The 18,409-nt window shown below is 34.1% G+C and overlaps 1 protein-coding gene across 2 annotated transcripts in view; it reads left to right on the top strand.

The window, feature by feature from the left end:
- Positions 1–18,409, top strand: part of LOC103614940 (contactin-associated protein-like 4) — a 215,125-nt gene that overhangs the window by 160,713 nt on the left and 36,003 nt on the right. For both annotated transcript variants that reach the window (XM_017733352.1, XM_017733351.1), the window contains 5 exons: positions 5,204–5,310; positions 7,929–8,048; positions 10,866–11,063; positions 14,166–14,322; positions 17,513–17,640. In XM_017733352.1, coding sequence (XP_017588841.1) covers positions 5,204–5,310; positions 7,929–8,048; positions 10,866–11,063; positions 14,166–14,322; positions 17,513–17,640 — 710 coding nt within the window. The remainder of the gene's footprint in view (positions 1–5,203; positions 5,311–7,928; positions 8,049–10,865; positions 11,064–14,165; positions 14,323–17,512; positions 17,641–18,409) is intronic.

The following is an 18,409-nucleotide window of genomic DNA, read 5'->3' as shown; positions in this document are numbered from 1 at the left end:
AACAGTCTCGGTAATTAAATAATATTCACGAAAATATTCTTCCATTGGCATATATTTTGACTCAAAAATTAACTGTGTCCAAATGGTCTTCCAAAAGCCCTTGGTAAGAATTAAATCCCAAGAAACATAGAAAAAGTTCTTAAACAACCATGCCAGGAAATGTTTCAGTTCCTTTTGAGCTTGAATTAAGCTAAAATTTACAAATCATTGTTCAAGAATCTTTTCAAGTTTAAGATAAATGTCCATATGCAGCTTGGAGTTTTTCCACGGTTCCTCCATAGTTTAGATATGGAATAGCAAAACAAAAACAAGAAGAGGAATCAAAAGTTTCCAGGGTTTGCTCACACATCAGTCGCTTAGGGATCAGGGATTGTTCTGCCCACAATTCGCCACCATTTTGTTGCAGCGGGGATACTGCAACACGCATATATCAAACCAGGAGTCCCGTGGGAAAGAAATATATATGGACCGATTCTTGGTAGATGTTTCAGAGAGATGTTTATTTCTCCAGCCGCATGGCTGGGGATCTGCCGAGGAACTGTGGGAATTATGGGACCGAGGGTCCTTCTGCCCGCGCAGGGGAACACAAACCAACCAATGGCAAACGACGCTGACCAGGGGCAGGGAAACCCTGTCTCTGTCCCCTCAGGGCCCCTCTCCCAGGGCTACGTGGTGGGGGGGAAGGGACCCCTACAACTGTGGACCTCCTAAAATCCTCATCTTAGAGTTGCAGTTTAGAAGCCATCTCCTGCTTCATGAACACAGACATATCTTACCAAAATTTTTAAAGGAAGACGGTACATTTTTATATGTAGTGATTCCAGCTATTTTCAGTTTTGAATGACCATAAGATTTAAGTTTTACATGTAGGTTTTAAAAAGATGGTTTGTGTATAAATAAACAATATATGATGTATAAAGCCACTATGTAAATCACAGTATATAGAAATCCAGCAGTATTTAGAGTATACAAGTGTCATACCACTTAACTCTTACTTGGTGCAGCTCAATTTATTTAGAACTGCACCCTTCCTTTTTAATTACTTTTTTTGTTGTTGCTTTTAAGCATTGCAGCAAAGGGCAAAGTTTTTTATATATGCCCTTATCATAGTTTTATCTTGCTGAATTTTTACAGCCTATGAAGGAAAGTAGTTACCACCTTCATTTTATGTCAATATCATTAGTTTCTGCTTTTGGTTGGGGTTTTTTTCCAATGAGGACATGTGTAAGACACTTAAAACCTCCAAGCCACAGTGGTTTTCAAAGTGTTTTATTACTTTCTTGCACTTTCTGGGCTTGAGCTTATATTACTTTCATACTTCATCAAAATTATGTATTTTTTTCTCAAGATCAATGGTACAAAAGGAAAAGAACACCTTCATGGGAGATTTTTGGTTGGTTGGTTTTGTTTTCTCTAATATTTGCTAGTGTTAATTTATGTCTCTTCTACCTTGACTATTGTACCTTTCTTGCATGGCTCTTCCAGATTTAGTTTTCAGCTCCCAGCAGGCTTAGCATGTCTTCCTAATTTATCAACATAGAAGTTTAATCCACCCACTTATTTTTATAAATTCCATTACCCTCATTGTATTTTATTTCAAAATAGACTACTTTTAAAAATCCTGTCTGATCTTGTGCTAGTCTTGCTTCTGGGACTGTTTCTTTCCCGTTTCCTCACAGAATCTCATTTAATTTAATATTTGCAGCTCATCATTTTGAAGCTTCATGTCTCTCTTTATAAACTAATTCTACGTCTCACCATAAATCCAGGTGATAAAGCACATTCTTCTTTGGCAAAATTAAAACTGCTTACATGTTTTAAACAATTTTTGATAGGTAGCTTGTATCATCCTGTGTACCATATTTTTTGAGAAAAACTGTTTTCTTCTTACCATAATTTATAAATGTCTTTGAATGCCCTAAGCTAATAAGCATTTTTGCCACTGTGTTCCTGATGGTAAATATCTCCCTACAGATGAGCACAAACAAATCCCTTCTTTGTCTTGGAGTCTTTAGGGGAGTCTTTACATCTCCGGTTCCAGATAGTGAAACATGACCCAGATTCTGGAGTTATTGATGGCTTTTGGAACAGAAGTGATGGACACCTAAATGTAGTAGTTTTACACATTTAAAGTGCATGGAGACAAATAAAATTTATTCTTTGAGTAGAAACCTGGATTTATATGCAATAGTAAATAAACTGAAAATAATTCCATTTAATCCATTCTTTACCTCATATATACACATTTAGCATATGAAGAGCATTCTTTATGAGATTTACAGTCTTTTTGGAGAGATGGTTTGTTAATAATTAATTTTTCTGAATATAAATTATTAACTTTTTATTCTTTTTATACAAATAAATGTCATACCATTTTCCTATTTTCAGTTTTCTCAGTTCCATAAACTTTCTAATTCCTTATCCTAGTCTTAAATTGTTATGACTGTTTCCAGTCACCAGTCTTCCCATGATCCTTCATTTAGCCATTTCATTACACGATACCTTTATATTGTTCTATTGCTCATGTTTCTCTTAGGAATGCAAACAATTCCCTTCATACATTTCTCCTTAATATATTTTCTCTCAGCTCCTTTATAAATATATATCAGTTTAATAACTCCTAATTATGTATGAACCATTCACAAAATCACTTTAAAGGACACAGTGTCATTTAAATACCTTACAATGTAAGCATATTTAGTCTCTGAGGAAAGAGTACCAGATGACTCTGTCCTAATTACATTGAGCCCTACACAGAAACATACAGTTTCCTACCAGGAGTTCTCGTGTTTTTGTCCTGGCAGCAGTGTTATAAAAAAAAAAAAAAAAAAAAAAAAATTAAATGGGTTTATGTCTTTTAAAAAAAGCCAAAAATAACTGCACAGTTCTGAAAATTTTTTTCTCTCTTTTTTTTAAATAAACTGAAGAATGAAGAAATAATAGGGATTAAAAATGCAGCAGTTATTTGCTCTTTTTAAAGTATCTTTTAACCATAATTTAGAATCGTGATAAAGAAACAGTGTACAAAAAAAGTCTAGCTGAAACTTCACATACAAAGTCCTTGTTTTCCCCTTATCAAAATTATATTCATATTCTGGATTAGCATTCTCCTCTCAATATTAGTTTATAACTATTAATAGCCTGCTGCCTCGGTATAAAATATTATATCATTTTCAGATGCCCTACACTTAAAAGCATATTATCAAGAAATATGTGGTAAATGTTTAATCAGCTGTTGCTTTTCTGGTTTTAGCAGACATGGTGATGAATACAAAAAATTAATTTTTACAGATGAAGAACTAGAAATACTGTTTCAAATATGAGAAATATTTTTTAGAAGATTTGTTTTTTCACAGAAAACTCTGTTCTAAATCTTTCTTTGGTGTAGGGTCACTGTATAATTTAGTTATACATTTACTTTGATGTAGCTAGTGGCTACTTTCTATTATACGTTCTGAAGCAGCGGAAAGATGTAAAATTTAATGTTAAAAGATTTAAATTACACTCTTGTTTTCACTTTCATTGAGGTTGGTTCAATCGTCATCAATTTCATCTACGCTTTTCAATTTGTGAACACTATTAGTAAGATTAATTAGTAGGGACAGGGAGTCAATACCAGTAAAGACCATGTAGAGCACAATTTTTGGATAATGATGTCTTTATCAAAAAGGCATGAGACACAAAATGTTGTGACAGCAGGGCAGCTGTCAGTGGATGCACTGAAGGTCTTGAATGGTGGTTTTGCTAGAGGTTTGTATTTATAATAACTGATGATTAGTTATATCCATAGTAAAATAAAACATTTACCTAAGAAACATTAGCAAATTTATGTAATTCCATCTAAGTATTTAAAATCAAAATAATTGTAAGCCCGGTGCCTAAACAGAGCTCATTGAGACATATATCCTTTATAGACTAGTCTTAAGAATACATTTTGTGAGTAAGAGAATAGATACAAGATCAGCTCTCTCACTACCAAAAAGTGTCACAGATTTCCTTGTAAATAGGTGACATCTCTCAGTTTATTTACTTTACCTACACTTCACCTGCTACTTCTTTTTTTAATTTACTTCTGTGAAAACCACTTATTTTTGTTTATAAACATGAAAGGAAGATAAAATTCTTTGAGTGCCATGAGGACTGAATGCATGAAAACCCTGAATTATTCATAGGGCAGATGTGTGAAATTTTGGACTTTCTGCGATCCTAATTTAATATCCTCCTAACATTTCTTGAATTAATTAAAAGGTATTTCAAGATCCTGTGAATATTAGTGGACCTATTGTTTTTGTTTGGGTTTTTTTTTTACTGTGGCTAATGTCAACAGTAAAGTTATTTTACACTTTCTGAGCTGTATCATACATATATACTCAGTGCAGTTAGAATGTTTACTAATTTCTAATGTGAAAAGCTAGTTAAGAATTGGTTAAAAGCTAGTTAATAATTGGTTGAAGTGTGCCAGTATACTTCAACATATTTTCAGCTGTGTTTATAAAAAAAGAGAATTTCTTTTTTTTTCATCTCACGACTATTTTATACTTTGGTTCAGTGCTGCAGTCTGAAACACTAAGAAGATACAGGTAAATTAGTTTTTCAGTCAACCATTGTATACGTAGAAGAAAGTAATCAAGCCCTTCAGGATATTAATTGTATTACCAGAATGGAAACTGGCTTTATAGGCAGTTGCGTTGAAACTCACATACTGAACTCTTTCTAGGATAGAAACTAAATACAATTTTGGAATAAGAGATAGATGCTGTGGTCAGATTTATTTGTTAGGTGATTTTTTTATTATTATTTTTACAAGAACAGAAAGAAATCTGCTCTAATGTTGCTTTGTTTTGATAAATCTTGTTGAAGAAATTCCAGTCATTGCAAAACTTGCATTGAATTATCAACACATAAACCTTTCATTGGTTTATCAGCCTGTATTGAATTGCGGCCAGTTGAACAGTAATAACAATTCTGCATCCTACAATTTATTTCTGTTCTCACAAGCTTATTACATAATGAAGATATTTTCTATAAGCAAAAGGAATACCAAGGAAGAAATTCTTCATTTTCTTTTACTTACATTGACATCTTTACCAATGACCTTGATCACTTCCTTCACATTATACTTCTTTTCCAGGATTTGCTTTTCTTGCTAAGTACAAGTAGCATGTAAGTGAAGAGTGAAAATGTACATTGTTTTTTGTTTTAGGTGTTTGCCTAATTACTGTGAACATGGTGGTGAGTGCTCACAGTCCTGGAACAGTTTTCACTGTAACTGTGCCAATACTGGTTACAAGGGAGCTACTTGCCACTATCGTAAGTCTAAGATGTTTTCTGATTTCTGACTATGCTTTTACTTCTGATTGAATTTCTTCACCACAAAGAAAAAAAAACAAAACAAAACAAAACAAACCAAAAAACATTTGAACATATCATTCATAAATTATTTTAAGTCATAAAAATACTCATGATCTGGTTTGAGGAAAGGCCTTGGGAGCTCAAAATATGTAACAAAAAAATGGATTGAAAGTTTGTGTTTTTCTTTCATGTTTTTTGTATTTTACATGAGATAGTAATATCCTCTCCCATCCATATAATTCCACTTTCTGAATCAATGGATCATTTAGAAATATGTTAAATTCATCTTTATTCATCACAACAACTAATACTCATTGTTTCTGAGACAGTGGGACTACACGCATGTCCAAAGGTAATCCTGTGCTAAACCTCATACACATGTTTTTCTAGTTTGCTGGATCAGGAAGTAGATTAGGAGAAAATAAAATAAATTAATTTTAAAAAACTAATTGGAAGTAACTTAGGTAATTTCACAGGAGATGCTTTACTTTGGTACTGCTTTCAGCATGTTCTGGGAAGACAATAAGTACTCTGGCTTTTATTACATGCTTCTAATAAGTAAAAATCCATATGAAAGTTTACTGTAAGTTTACTGGGGTTTTTTGGGGGGTTTTTTTGGTGTTTTTTTTTTTGTTGTTGTTTTGTTTGTTTGTTTGTTTGTTTTTAAATAGAAAGATTGCCTTAATCATCAGATAAATAATTCTGTCTGTCAGCGATTGAGGCACAGACCCAGACCGGCAGGGAATATCAATCGTTTATTCATAGGAGTGAGTTGGTTTTATACACTTTTCCAAGGCACAGTATTTCCTTATAGGGTGTGACCTATCCCGTGTTGCCACATCAGCAACACACTTTCTCAGTGTCCTCCTATGGGATGATCAATTGCTGTTCACCCGTCTGTCAGCTCCCGGCAGGCTCCTCTCCGTAGGGCTCTGCCCTGTGACACCTCCTCCCCCAGAGTCCGGAGGAGACAAACCTCTGTGTGCCACCATGTGCTCCTTTGTGCTGCCATCTGCCTCTGCAGGCAGGTTTTACAGCTCACAACCCAATTCTCTCTTATTTCTCCCCATATCTGTCCTTACAAATCATCTTTATAAATCTGTACAGTCCTTTTTGGCAGCTTTTACAAAAAGAATGTACGTATACCCAGGTGGGATTTTTTGAGAAATCACTGATTTTAGAAGATGGCCTATTTAAATCTTGCTCATACAAAGTCAACAAGAGTCATATATGCCAATAGTATAGATGCTTTTGAATACCACAGTGTATACCATTCAACTCTGATGAGCCCAGAGTGAAGATGAAGGTGATTTGCTTCATTACAATTTGAAAAGTCATAAATTGAATAATCTGGTGATATCTATGAGGACAGAGGGAGGCTATGGTTTCCTGATGATTAGGACTCCGTGAGAAATGTAATATTACAAGTTACCAAATTTTTTCCTTGTCAAAAATAATAATGAATAATTGAACTTCTTTTTTCATTTCTAAATTTAGTTAAGGGCATTTACTGTAAAGAACCATAAAATTCCATTTGAAAATTGCATAAATTGTTTGTTATGGATATTTCATAGAGTAAGTAAAATCAATGATTTGTCTCTTTTATAGTTGTTGCCCTACAATGTCAGTAACCATCCGGCAAAGAAACAGAAGGATCACATTCTTAAGAAAAATAGCTTATTTTTAAAAAACATTTGTATAGCACTCGTAACTCCTTTTGTAATCTAATGGCTCATTCTTTTGGCAGATTTTTTTTTTTTTTTTAAGTTTTTATTCTGATATAGCTCACAGTTTAATTTTGAAATGAAAGATCAAAACATTATGACTGCTCAAAAGAAACATAATGGTTAAAGGAGAATTTAGACTAGCGTGTCCAGCTGTGGCATTATCATCATGCTTCCTGAGATACAGTTACAGAGGTGTACTCATACATCTTCTTTTTTCTCAGATACTTGATATAGAGCAGGTATCACTGATTTTTTTTTCGGACCTAGACTGAAATAAAGCATACACGACAAGGAGCCAAGGAGTTGTCATTTTGTCTTTGCTTATTTAGTTCTTTTATTGAAGTCTCTGACAAGTCACTTGCTTTTCCATTTAAAATGGGAAGAAAATAAGAAGTGTGAAAGCCAAAAAATGGTTACCTTCTGCTTTACTTTACAACAACAACAGCAACAAAAATCTGATTTGGTTGAGGTAGTTAGTAGGGGTTTCCTCAAAATCTTATTACCAGGGTCTAAGTAATATTCTTGGCATTCTACCATTATTCAGCAGTTTTTACAACCATTTACTTACCCATATTTCATGTTTTCCTCCCAGAGGTCTTGAACTGGAAATACAGATTAAAATGCTTAAAAATGCACCTTGTGATCTCCTTGATAAATAAAACCAAATATGCTTAACAACTTCTAATAAAGGCATAGTTTTGACAACATGAATTTTCTTCATTCTTTAGCAGAGATAACACACCCAACTGCTTTTCCCAATGTCACAGTTCATGCACTTTTTTTTTAATTCCCTGAATAAAAATGTAAAATCATGCCATTACATTTGTGATGGAATGTGTTCTTTTACAGCCATCTATGAGCAATCATGTGAAGCCTATAAGCACAGAGGGAATACTTCAGGCTTTTACAATATTGATTCAGATGGAAGTGGCCCCTTGGGACCATTTCTCGTATACTGCAATATGACAGGTGAGGTGATAAACTTCCTTAACTTACAGCTGGGACTGTATGCATGCTCATTATCTTGAAACATGGGTTACCAAGGGAGAAGTCTCTGAAGTTCCTGAATTTAATGTAAACATGCACAACAAAATGAAGGTGACTCCTTCGGTCAGGATATTGGGCAAAGAATTAGGCAGAAAATTAGAACAATAACAGGATTCAGGCTGTGAAGCTAACACAGCATTCCTGTTATGCTTTGCATAAATGGGGCATATGTTCCATATGGAGACAATGTCATACTAGTTCATTTTTGGGAAGCAGCTTTGTTCTCACTGAAGTTGCAGCAGACTTAAGAAAATGAGAAATAAGTTATGTTTTATGAGAAATTTGCAGATTTTTCTTGATAGCCTTCTGAAAAATTGTAATTTAGATCTGGCCTCTGTTGAGAGGAATATAGATACTAAACTTCATTTCTCAAGCTGCAAGGTGATCTTTTGGAGAATACAAATGCAACCAGTGGGACTCTTGCAGCCTCACTTTTGGACACCCTGTTTGCCTTCTGCAACCTGTTCTTTGAATCTGATCATGTATATAACTAGAAGTTTTAGCTGTCGGAGTTTGATTTCAGTCTGCTTTTTAACAAAACAGTTGATGTTTTGTTGACACTCTGTATGCTGTACGGTATATTGGTATAAATCCTTTCTAAAAAGCTTAAATTTAAATGGCTTTGGAATTTAATATTGCTGGATTTGTGGCTGTCTCCTTTTCTTTTTATTTAGCCCCTTTTATTTGAATTTCTTTCCAGCCAAAATCACGGAAACATTTTATTGTTTTGTTTGACAAAAATATATTTTTACACATTTATAACTGTTTAAAAGAATACATGAATAAGCTAGATTTGAACTGATTTAGATATGCGCTGTTGAGAACTTGACTTAGAAACCTTACAGTAAGAGTGTGATAATGGGCTTGAGCAATTTACCTAGTCTCACCATGTCAGCTCCTGACCTTGACTTCTACAGTGAACTGTGCTAGCTCACAATAAGCACACTTCAGATTGGCACAGGCTCTTAGAAAGAAATATTCTAGTGTCCTGTGAGACTGAAAGACACCAAGGAATCATGGCAGAAAGATGACAATTTTTCTAAGTGGGTATAACTCTCCAAGGTACAGTGCAGTGTCTGATTTATCCTTGTGTGTCCATGAACAGCTGTTACTGTTTTCCTCAGTCACTCCTTATTCACCACATTAAGCAAACATCATTGATCAGTTCTTCATCTCAAGATGCATTGTGACAGGATGAATCTTCTATATTTGTTTTGTTCCCAGTTTCCTCATGACTGGTATTCCCTTTTCCCACCAGTGGCAGGGAAGGCAGATGCCCACATTTCATACTGCACTGCTTTGTCTTTGACATTCATGGGGCTCTATTTTCAGGCAGCTGGGAGGGAGGTGCCATTCCTTGATTTTGTTCCTGGAGGTCAGTTTCAGAATCAAAAGCCTACAGTCGACACTGTCAATTAAAATGCTACAAAAATTGCAGTTGTCTTTTTTCCTTTTTTCTTTATAATTTTAGGAGTGTGACCGTGAGTTGAATATCCAAACTGCTTGTCTTCATTTTTAAGTTTAGTGTAATGTTTAGGTCTATTTTTGTCTGTGTGTATGTTCATCTACCAAAAAATCCCCACAACCATGGAAAACAGCACCCAAAACAAAGAAAACAACCAAAATTTAAATTTTTGTATCTAGCTATCTGGTTTTTGATACTCTAATCACATCCTTAATAAAACTTTATAATTAGATAAAAAATATTTCATTTAGTTTTTCTGTCTAGTAGTTATCTTTAAGTGACCATGAGTCCTTTCCTCTTTATGAATATTTTATAATATCTGCCATGTGTAGCCTATAGGCAGCTGATGAAATAAAATAGAAGTCTAGTTGGAGTACTACTATTACAGTGTTAGAAATACTGTATCAATACTAAAATTTAGAGAAAGTAATATTTCTCATGTTTTTTTCAAATTACATTGACCATTAAGATGGAAGAATACAGTAACCATGAATCTAAACTTGACTTGACTGTCCCAGACTGGCTTTAACTGGGAGCCTGCTCACCCCTACCTTGAAAGGGATTTTGGTCAGGAGTGAGACTTCAAAGTTTTGAAAGCGGGAGTTGGAACAGAATAAGCTCATTTCTTTCCTATTCACAGGTGAAGGGGCTTGGCAAAAGTATAAAACAGAAGAATGATACAAGCCTTCACCATAACTACTATTTAATTTTAGGTGGCAATAATAATTCACCTACATGTAATCTTAGTTTTGTAGTAAATATAGTATATGCAAGATACTTCTGCTTCTATGTAGAATAGAAAAGGCCTGTAGGCCATTTTCTCATACAGAATAAATTAATTCAGGCTATAACGATGTATGTAATGTAGGTAGATTTTAGGGTAGAATTAGTGTTATTTTATGTATTATTTATGCCTGGGGAAAGTAACAACAGTAAGTGTTTTTTTCTTTCCAGTCTTTCATTGGAATTTGTGAAGTAAAGAGCATTTTATTTCTAATACAAATATTTGGGTGTCATCGCATATTCTTTCCTTATTCAATAAGCCGAATACTTTTACAGTCATGGTACAATAATCTACCTATTAATAGAAACAACAATAATTGTTTTCATTTTTGCTCAGTGATTTATCTCTGTGTTTCATGAGCCCCAAAAGGCTTTCTATGATTAAAGAAGTTATCTTGAAGTTTGTCTGATTTCATCATACATGTTCTTTCCATTACTAACTTACGCAACTCTTCCTCATTCTTTATTACTTTTCATGTGGGTTTTGAAAGATGCAACGTGGACAATTATACAGCATAACAGCACCAACCTAACCAGAGTTAAAAGTGCTAATCGAGAGAACCCACACACCGTGTCTTTCAAGTATTCTGCCAGCCTAGACCAGCTTCAGGCTACAATAAACCTTGCAGATCACTGTGAACAGGAGCTTGCTTACTACTGCAAAAAATCAAGGCTTTTAGATAAGTCAGGTAAGTAAAGCAGACAAAGCCTCTTATGCTGCATAGTGCCTTTTGTTTTACTGGCTACTAAAGTTATTTATTTCTAACAAGGCTACGGCATTTTGCTGCTATGGAGTTTGAACTACTTCAAATATCAAGTACGCAGATTTCTGTAGGTTGCCAAGAGATACTTGAACCAGGAAAATACAAATGTCAATTTATAATGATCTTCTTTCAGAGAATTAAGTTCCCAAGTTAATTTCTCTCATAAGACTTTTAAATTAACAGAGATTGTTATTAACAGATCTCTTCTTGTTTGGTCTTCCATGATTTTTTTAATTTTAATGAAGGAGCTACTGAGGAAATATCTTTTTAAAAGAACACAAATTAGTGCATAAATACCAGCAGAAGTTAATGTGTCCACTTAATGTGCATATTGTACTTGACAAAAAACATCAATAACATTGAATTTCCACTGTCCAATAAAACATTCATAAAAAGTTCAGTAGTTTACATGTGGATTATTGACAAAATTATAATTGCTTTAAGAAATAAAGAGACATCTACTTAAAGAAAACTGAAGTTATGTAGTCTATTTAATTCTTAACTGTCACTAGCACAGAGCTAGTGTTAAAAGACTTTACTCTGAACAAGTGTTGTAAGCATTCCAAATAATGTGGTGGTAAAACCCTCATTCTTTACTGTTTTTTGTAAAACTAGTGAAATTTTTCGACTTGTGCACCAGAAACTCTTAGGATGCTAAAAATTGATTCCTTGGCATTCTTTCCTACCAAGCAGAAAGGAGGCCTCTGCGTGAAGCACTTTCTGGTTCTATGTCTAAGCTCTTTCCTTACACATTCTTTCTGCCTAATTATGGCATGAGCATCTCTGGACTTCTTAGACTAGTGTTCGCTCTTGGAAGAATATCTGTTTGAAAACACCTCCACAGCAAAAAAAGTGAACCTGCTGCTTAAGATGTCCCAATGAACCTTCCTTTTACCATGTGCTCCAAATTAAAGCAATGAGTAGATGTTCAAAAGCCTGGTTTGGCTCAAGCAGAAATTTTAAAGACTATATCTTTTTTTTGAAGGAGATTGCATGTAAATGTGCTAAAATAATACACTATTTATATGGTTATGCTGTTTATATTATATATAGGTGCATATTTATAATATGCACATAAATGTGCTAAAATAAATGTTTTAAAAGTGTGCAACCAGTCAGTTGTGATAAGTCATCTAAAATTCAGTTTTGAATGCTAAATAAGCTTGTGAAAGTTATGTGAAAGTATTATTCTACAAATTTTCTAAAATCATTCTTTGTTTAAACAATTTAATCGTTCTCATTTCTGCTATTGATAATCTTCACTAGGTGTGCCTGACAAGTACAAAATTTGATGATGGTTACATGATACATTTTTTGGAACATACAGTTCACATAGTAGTTCTTAACTGACTATTTTAAGAATGCATTGTATTCAATCAGCCTGGATAGCATTTCCAAATGATATCATTAAAGAAGTCATCTCTTAATACTTTTATGTGATCATTATAAGGAAATCTCTAACCATTTTAATTAATGGCTTTATTTTGCTTAGGCAGTACTTTCTGCCAACGCAGGGAAAAAAACTCTGGGCTAATCAGTATGAACTTGCAGCATTTCAGTAAATACTTTCTCCTCACCCGGCTGTATGAACAAGTAACTGAGACCAGCTTTTAAACATGCCCCAATGTCCCTAGTGAAACACTGGGAATGCTAATTCATGACTATGGTATAAACCTAAAGCATGCTGCTAAAGCAGCAGAAATATTCTTCTTTTTACATTCTTAGTTGTTAGAACCTTTTTAAAGTGTTTTCTGATAAATTATTTATACACGGTCTCTGGGTTTTCTTCCTCCTGTGATGGTTTGCAAACACAAACACTGATATTGGACATTGATGCCATTATGCAAGCTTGACTTTTCGAAAAACTGCTCACACTGTTTTTTGCCCTGCTGGGCTGACAGTTGTGTGGTAATGAATGCAGTCAATATGTTAGCGATCTGAAAGATTGTCAGTGCAACAGAGGTCTTATCTAACAGTGAGGTTTAATAAGCAGTAGCAGTTGTAAGTAAAGTTGAGAGTAGAATAAATTCCAGCTTCTTTGTGGGGGCTGGGTGCTGAAAATGGAGCTCCAGCAGAAGCAAAAAGAAGTGCACCTATAAGAAACTCTATAATTTAACATTAATTCTCATGCCTTGACTTTCATGCATCTATCACCCTTCTTCCATCTCATTTGAGATGGCTTATCTTTATGCTTCATATCATTTTGCTATTATGTATTCTGTAGATATTTCTTCTGTTGCTATGCTTGCTTGGCAATACCTTTAAGCTTATTCTGCAGTACTGTAACATTAAGGAAACATCCAGTTTTATCATTTTGCTAGAAACAATGCTGACTGGAGGCACCACAGAGAGATGTAATAGTCCTGGGAAACCTCACCTCTGCTCACCAGATATATCAACTTGCTTACGGGAGCACCATTACCATGATTTCTGCTATCTCTGAATATATAAATTCTGAATCTGCCGTCCATGACCTAACAGCTGTCTTTGGGCATTTCTGATTAACACCACTATTCAGCTGCTTAATGTTCATCACAGATGTGGGTAGTAGTACTCTGTAGTACTCTTGGTAGTGGGATGAGACCATTTCTGTGACTTTCCTCATTCTATTTCTGGTAGTTCCAACATCTGAAATTAATCTTTATTTGGGAATATAAACTATCCTGATTTTCAGGATGAATATATCTCCTCTTTCATGGACCATTTTAGAATGAATTATATAAATGGACTCCTTAAGATAAATGATTCTAATATCATGGCTGGCTGAACTAGGTACCATGAGTTCCCTTTTCTACTAATGCAAGCAGAAATCTGTGACAATCATTTAATACATGATAACGAAGTATTAAAATGAATAATCACTTACCAAGCAAAGGTGGTAATTTATTTTTTGCCAGTCATTTAAAGGTTTTAGATTTGAGCAGGGATTTTTTGTCTTCTTAATCTTTTGGAATATTATTTGGATGGGAAACTTGAGAGAAGTAGGAGACAAGACTGGGCACTGATTTTCTCTAATCTGCTTTTTAGATGGGATGCCCTTGAGCTGGTGGATTGGAAGAACCAATGAAACTCATACTTACTGGGGAGGTTCCTTGCCTGCTGTACAAAAATGTGCTTGTGGATTGGAGGGAAACTGTATTGATTCCCAGCATTACTGCAACTGTGATGCAGACAGGGATGAATGGTGACTTTTTACTGCTGCTTATTCAAAATACTTTTTTCTGTTTAAAGTAGATAAAGAAAATATATAGGCCTTAGGACATTTATAATAGCAGGGCAGTTGGAAATCTAAGTTGCCATCATGTCATCTGATTCTTTGCTTTAGAGCATAATTTTTCACAAAGATATTGCTATATATATTAAGTATTACTGCTAATTCTTTCACTCTGAATTTTGGGGAGGGTTTACTTTTACAGATACTTTCTAGTCTTTTTAGTATATTGCATGTTACAGATTTAGATAATTGTTCTTTACCACAACTTCAGTTAGTTTGAGACTACTGACAGTAATTAAAGTTAAAATAAAAAGTTCTGGGAAAAAAGTTAATTTTAGCATAATTTTTAACTACACTTTTAAGGTTAGACTTTTACACACTTTTTTTCATCTACAACATAGATAATTAAAATTAATCCCTTGCTATCAACGAAGCAAAGCACTCATATGGAGTCCTATTCAAAGAGAATGAATGGATTTCCAGGATGTACATCTGCCACTTGTGCCTAAAATTCTCTGGTGTAATTTACGATAACTTTCAAGTAAATAATATGATGGATGAGTTCTTGTTACAATGTCAAATCTAAACCTGACTTTTCATTTAAAAGGGTCAGATACAACTTTCTCAACAAGAGCTCCAGTGTGGTACAGGACTTGATAAAGCAGAGGGACTTTTCAAGTGAAAGTTCTTCTGTTGAAGAAACTTTTATGGTCTTAAAATTGTGAAGTCTATTTAACTTATATAAATCAAGTTCAGTGAGCACATTAATATATGCATTTTTAAAAATGCATCAGCATCTTTTTTTTTGAAAGTAGAAATATATAAGAAAGGTACTTCAGAACATCTTGATGTGTGCAAAATCAAGCAATATACCATTTTTATTTCTGAAGGTCCATCCTTCCTTTAAAGGAGTGACTAGTGGGTTAGGTTGAAAAATGCTTGTTCCCTCAATGTGATCAGTGAATTCAGCAGACACAGAAATGAACGTACAAGAAAATGTTAGTCAAAGAACAATTCTTCACAAACTTCAAAGATTTCTGGAGAAAAGAATTTGCTATTGCAGTAAAATTCACAGGGTGATATCTGCAATATTTGTTCCAATAAAGAGATTAAAGAAACACACAGAACATTAAAAAATTCCCTATTGTTATGCTGATGAAAATAAAACCAGTATTTCATTTCTAACATGAAAATAAGTGTTAGAAGATGAATGCATTTTGAGAAAAAAATTAGCATAGTTGCTCACACATGTAATATATTCTTGCTCATTTTTGTCATTCATTTAATCCATGCTCACATATATAGTTTAATTTATAATGGTAACATATTTGTAAATACAGCAGATAAGGGGATGATGTTTGTGTCTTCACATGTACATTCACTTTGAGTAAGTTGCTGAGATGTTTATGAGTGTATTAAATTGAAAGTATAATGACTCCGGAATTATATTTCTGTTTTTATCCACTTTTGACATTTATAAGTGGAAATTCTTCCCAGTGACCCCAGTGTTACAGTGATTATGTGTACACTCATTCTGGAACTTGTGATTAACATTATATTTGGTTCCCTAGAAACAACTGTTTTGGATTAGTTGACTAGATACTGTTCACTGGGTGGAAAAAGTAGGTAGAAGCTATGCTTGCTTGAGATGCATTTTGAGCATAGAGAACTGTGGTTTTGAAACACTGGTTTTGACAGTCTATTTTTATAGTGAAATCTATCTTATGTCATAGATTGGACATAGATTTAACTAAACTCTTTTTTTGACTAATCAAAAACTTCAAGTCTCTAGAATTCTAAAATAGAAAGATTGCTTTTTAAAAAATCTGGTCCTAAAAATATAAAAATTGCAAATCCTCCCCACAGAAGATAGATTCTATTCAGTTTCCTTTTGTTTACAGCATCATTGTGCTGAAGCAAACATATATGGTGTTTTGACAGATTTTTTTTTAATTCTAAATTAGAAACCTGCAATATCTCATGAAAAGTTACCATTTAAAAAAATATATGTTTTCCATTCCTCACTTAAGCAAAATAGTTTACTAAAAAAAAAAAGTCCATTTGTTTGCACTGTGCTCCAAAACAGATAAACAGAAATTGTATGCAGGAGAAAGATGATGATTTTAGGAAAGGGAGAGAGGAGAGGAGAAAAAAGTCACTAATTTTATTCAGCACAAGAGTGGAATCTCTCCCTGTTGTCTTAGTTCCTGTGCACTGTGTACTAAAAGACAAGATTGCTAAGCCCAACAACATTCTCAGAGAAACATGGCTTTCTTGCTGAGGTGTGTCTCATGTTTAATCTCTGAGCAGTAGGACTTCTAGATTACCTCTCCTCGGTGAGTTTCTGAGGTTTTTTCTGAACTGTTTGCTTTGCCCTTCAAAGGAAGTACTCAACCATGAATGGATTGAATGGACAGATTGAGTTTTCCAAATGGTCATGAGTAACTGAACATTTCAATGGGTTTAGGGGAAGAAATTTTAGGGCCAAAACTGGTGCTTATGAAATTTAAATATCATTTCTGGCACTAAGTCAACAATGATTTGAAACAGGGAACTAGGTCTAAGATTAAAAGTACTGGCTGTGTGCTCTGAGTGCAAAGTTGCATATTTTCTTTTCTGCAAGTTTCATACTTGTAGCATATACTGCTTTTCCTGTAGTCAGCATGACTGTACATTTCTATTTGATTTTTTATACTTCAAGGTGGAAAAATAAAAAACAAAGACTTACTTGAAAGTCATATTAAGCCATTAAATGTTTGATATTGATGACGGAGTCAATTACAGATACTGTATGTCCTCAGCAACATAAAATTACTGACTTGAGCAAACTCATTGACTTAAGCAGCCAGTTAGGTGCCCATTTATTCAAGAGTATTTTTCTCATGTTTATGTGAACCAGGTCAGCCATAAATCTACCCACTTCCAATGAAATTCTTTCGGTCCTGTCAAATGAGCCCAATATCAATTCCAAAACATATGTTTCTAGTCACAGTTTTTTCTATCACACCTATACACACATATACAGACACACATATACACACATACATATTTAGGCAACATTTTTCTAAATTTCTTTCCTTTTCCCCAGCAATGTGTCAATGTAATGAAATGTTTATGGGAAACATTTAGGAGAGCTGTGGCTTTCATTTTGTCTTTTCAGGACTAATGATACTGGGTTCCTCTCCTACAAGGACCATCTACCAGTAACTGAAATTGTGATCACAGATACTGGCAGACCAAACTCGGAAGCAGCTTACAAACTGGGGCCTTTGCTTTGCCATGGTGATAGTAAGTAACTGCTGTAGAGTTTTGCTAAACAACGATGCATTTTTTCTGCAATAACTTTTAAATGTTGTTTGTTACAAGCCTAAGATAGACTTCTCTGAAAATTTCATCCAGTTCTTTTTGGAATTAGAAAGAAAAAACACCATCATCCAGTGTGAATCACTGAAATTGTAAAAATGTATTTTTCATGACACACATCAATAGTAAAAACAAAAAGTGTTACAATAGTTTTCATACAGATATTTTGGTTTATGCAATTGTAATTAAGTTATGAATAAAGCATTACATGAAGGGGAATTCATAGCTGGTTACCATGTCTTGGGAGCTTACCCTTCACTAGCTATGCATGTTTCCATCACAAAACATTATGCATATTATATCCCCTCTGAATTTTTATGCAGCTAGGAAAACTATACCATGGGAGAGTAATTCAGTGTATGCAATATCTACATGCAAAATTTCAACTACATGTAAGAATTCAAATTTTATAAATTTACACAATAATTCTAGGTTTACATTCTGAATACGTATATGTGGTAACCAGAATAATACGTTTGTGCAAAACTGACACCTTATTGAAGATTTATGATGATACTTCTGTCTTCAATAATTTCCCTATTCAGTGGAAAAGAAAATATGTTTGGCTTCTGTTCAATAGTAAGGTATTACACAAAATTCTATGTCTGCTGCTGTTTGTAGTCAAAAATTAGGAATTAGTAGAAGAAATGCTATAAACTACCCAAAGAACTCAGCTGAAGAAATGAAGGAGCCA

This window comes from Corvus brachyrhynchos, unplaced genomic scaffold (genome assembly GCF_000691975.1).
Source record: "Corvus brachyrhynchos isolate BGI_N302 unplaced genomic scaffold, ASM69197v1 scaffold424, whole genome shotgun sequence".
Lineage (NCBI taxonomy): Eukaryota > Metazoa > Chordata > Aves > Passeriformes > Corvidae > Corvus > Corvus brachyrhynchos.
This window is presented reverse-complemented; position numbering and strand designations above follow the sequence as displayed.